Source organism: Penaeus vannamei, chromosome 26, assembly GCF_042767895.1.
Source record: "Penaeus vannamei isolate JL-2024 chromosome 26, ASM4276789v1, whole genome shotgun sequence".
Taxonomy (NCBI): Eukaryota; Metazoa; Arthropoda; class Malacostraca; order Decapoda; family Penaeidae; genus Penaeus; species Penaeus vannamei.
The window spans coordinates 27,470,600-27,473,099 of NC_091574.1; the positions used below are offsets into that span (position 1 = coordinate 27,470,600).

At 45.3% G+C, this 2,500-nt stretch overlaps 1 protein-coding gene across 3 annotated transcripts in view; it reads left to right on the forward strand.

Annotated features, from left to right (window-relative positions):
- Positions 1 to 2,500, forward strand: part of LOC113800620 (uncharacterized) — a 13,657-nt gene that overhangs the window by 6,362 nt on the left and 4,795 nt on the right. For 2 of the 3 annotated variants that reach the window (XM_070140267.1, XM_027351412.2), the window contains exon 4: positions 956 to 1,165. The exons of the other annotated variant lie outside the window; for it this stretch is intronic. In XM_070140267.1, coding sequence (XP_069996368.1) covers positions 956 to 1,165 — 210 coding nt within the window. The remainder of the gene's footprint in view (positions 1 to 955; positions 1,166 to 2,500) is intronic. 3 annotated transcript variants of the gene reach the window in all.

The following is a 2,500-nucleotide window of genomic DNA, read 5'->3' on the forward strand; positions in this document are numbered from 1 at the left end:
GCAAGTGATTTAAGAATTAAGTTCTGTTTATTTAAGCATGTCATGTTATTATTTAAAGAGCAGTTTACATGTTATTTGTCTAATTTCATTTTCCATATCAAGCTTTTTGCAGCTATAGGTAGGATATGATTATAATTTCAGGAAGTCAGATTACCCTGTACTGTACGTCTTCCTTATCCCTGCCATCTCTCTCCTTTTGCTATTCTCCCTCCCTCCCCTCTCCACGTCATTCTCTCCCATACTGCACTCACTCGGCATTTGCTCCACCTTCCCTCTCTTCTGCAATTCTCCCTCTTCCTCTTTTCCTGCTATTTCCCTGGCCCTTCTGCCTTGTCATCCTTACCACTCCCCTTACACTTTCCACCCTTCCTCTCCCCTGTGTCATCCTTGTTTTTTCCCTTTTCCCCTGCTGTCTCCTCCCCTCTCCCCATGTCATCCTTTCTTTCCTTTCTTCTTTGGTATCTTCTCTCTCTCTCTCCTCTTCCTTGCTATCCTCCCCCTTCCCTATCTTTCCTCTCCCCTGCAATCCTCCCTATTCCCTCTCCCCTGCTACTTTACAACCCTCTCCCATCTTTATTTTAACCATTATCCTCCCCTCCCCTCTCTCCCAAGCCATCCTCCCTCTTTCCTCTCCCCTGCAATCTTCTTCCTTCCCTCTCGCCATCTCTCCCTCCTGTCTCCTTTACAATCCTCCCCTTGCCATCTCTCAGTGTCATCCTTTTTCCCTCTCCCATCTCTCCTGATATTCCCCACCTTTATCCATTGCTGTCTCCACCATCCAACCCCCTCCCCACTCTCTCCACCATCCACTCCCCTCCCCATTCTCTCCACCAGCCACTCCCCTCCCCATTCTCTCCACCATCCACTCCCCTCCCCATTCTCTCCACCATCCACCCCCCTCCTCACTCTCTTCATCATCCTCCCTTGTCTCCACTCATACCATCTACTCTTGCAGCTTGGGTATGACCCTCACATGCTGCAAAGTAAGCACTTCTGGCCAGGCTTTGTGGACACGCACTGCCATCTAGACTTCCTGTTCCGGCACGGCAACCATAACTCAACCAGCCACGCTCGTTTCCAGGCTCGATGCCGAGGCCATGATGCCTACCCAGTCTCCTTTGAGGGCTGCATTGCAGTCTTCTGCCAGCCCTGGACTTTTCGGGAGGTTGGCTTTTCTTGTACTTGTGCTTCATCTTCCCATTCTTTTTCTCCTAATTCTTGTCTCTGATCTAAGGGGCCTTATTTTGTTTTTTTTTACCTTCTCTTTTTACCTTTCAGATTTCCATCTCTTCCTTTTCCTTCTTCTCCATCTTTTTCTGCCTTGTGCTTCTTCGTCTACCCCTTTTACTCCTTTTCCCTTTTCTTCACTACATCTTTTTTTCCTTTTCAATATTTCAACTCCTTTTTTTCCATTCTTCTGCTTCATTTCCTCCTCCTTCTTCACCTTCTCCTTCTCTTTCTTCTCCATCTCCATCTTCTCTTTCTTCTCCATTTCCATCTTCTCGTTCTCCTTCTTCTTCTCTTTCTTCTCCTTCTCTTTCTCCTTCTTCTTCTTCTCCTTCTTCTCCATCGTCTCACTCTCCTTCTTCTTCTCCTCCTTGTGCTTCTTCTTCTTCTCCTTCTCCTTCACTTTCTCCTTCTTCTCCTTCTCCTTCTTCTTCTTCTCCTCCTTCTCCTTCTTCTCCTCCTTCTCCTTCTTCTTCTCCTTCTTCTCCTCTCCTTCCTTCTTCTTCTTCTTCTTCTCCTTCTTCTCCTCCTTCTCCTTCTTCTTCTCCTCCTCCTCCTCCTCCTCCTCCTTCTCTTTCTCCTTCTCCTTCTCCTTCTCCTTCTTCTCCTCCTCCTTCTCCTCCTCCTTCTTCTTCTCCTTCTCCTCCTCCTTCTCCTCCTCCTTCTTCTTCTCCTTCTCCTTCACCTTCTCCTTCTCCTTTTCCTTCTTCTCTATCTCCATCTCCTTCTTCTTCTTCTTCTTCTTCTTCTTCTTCTTCTTCTTCTTCTTCTTCTTCTTCTTCTTTTTCTTGTTCTTCTTCTTCTTCTTCTTCTTCTTCTTCTTCTTCTTCTTCTCCTTCTTCTTCTTCTTCTTCTTCTTCTTCTTCTTCTTCTTCTTCTTCTTCTTCTTCTTCTTCTTCTTCTTCTTCTTCTTCTTCTTCTCCTTCTTCTTCTTCTTCTTCTCCTTCTTCTCCTTCTTCTCCTTCTTCTTCTCCTTCTTCCCCTTTTCCTCCTCTTCCTTTTTCTCCTTTTCCTTCTTCCCCTTTTCCTCCTCTTCCTTTTTCTCCTTTTCCTTCTTCTTCTCTATCTCCATCACCATCTCCATCTTCTCATTTTTCACCATCTCCTTCTGCTTCTGCTTCACCTTCTCCTTTTCCTTCTTTTCCTTCTTTTCCTTTTTCTCCTTATTCTCCTTCTCCTTCTCATTTTTCTTCTCCTTCTCCTCCTCATTTTTCTTCTCCTTCTCCTTATCATTATTATTTTTCTCCTTCTTCTTCTTCTCCTTCTTCACCTT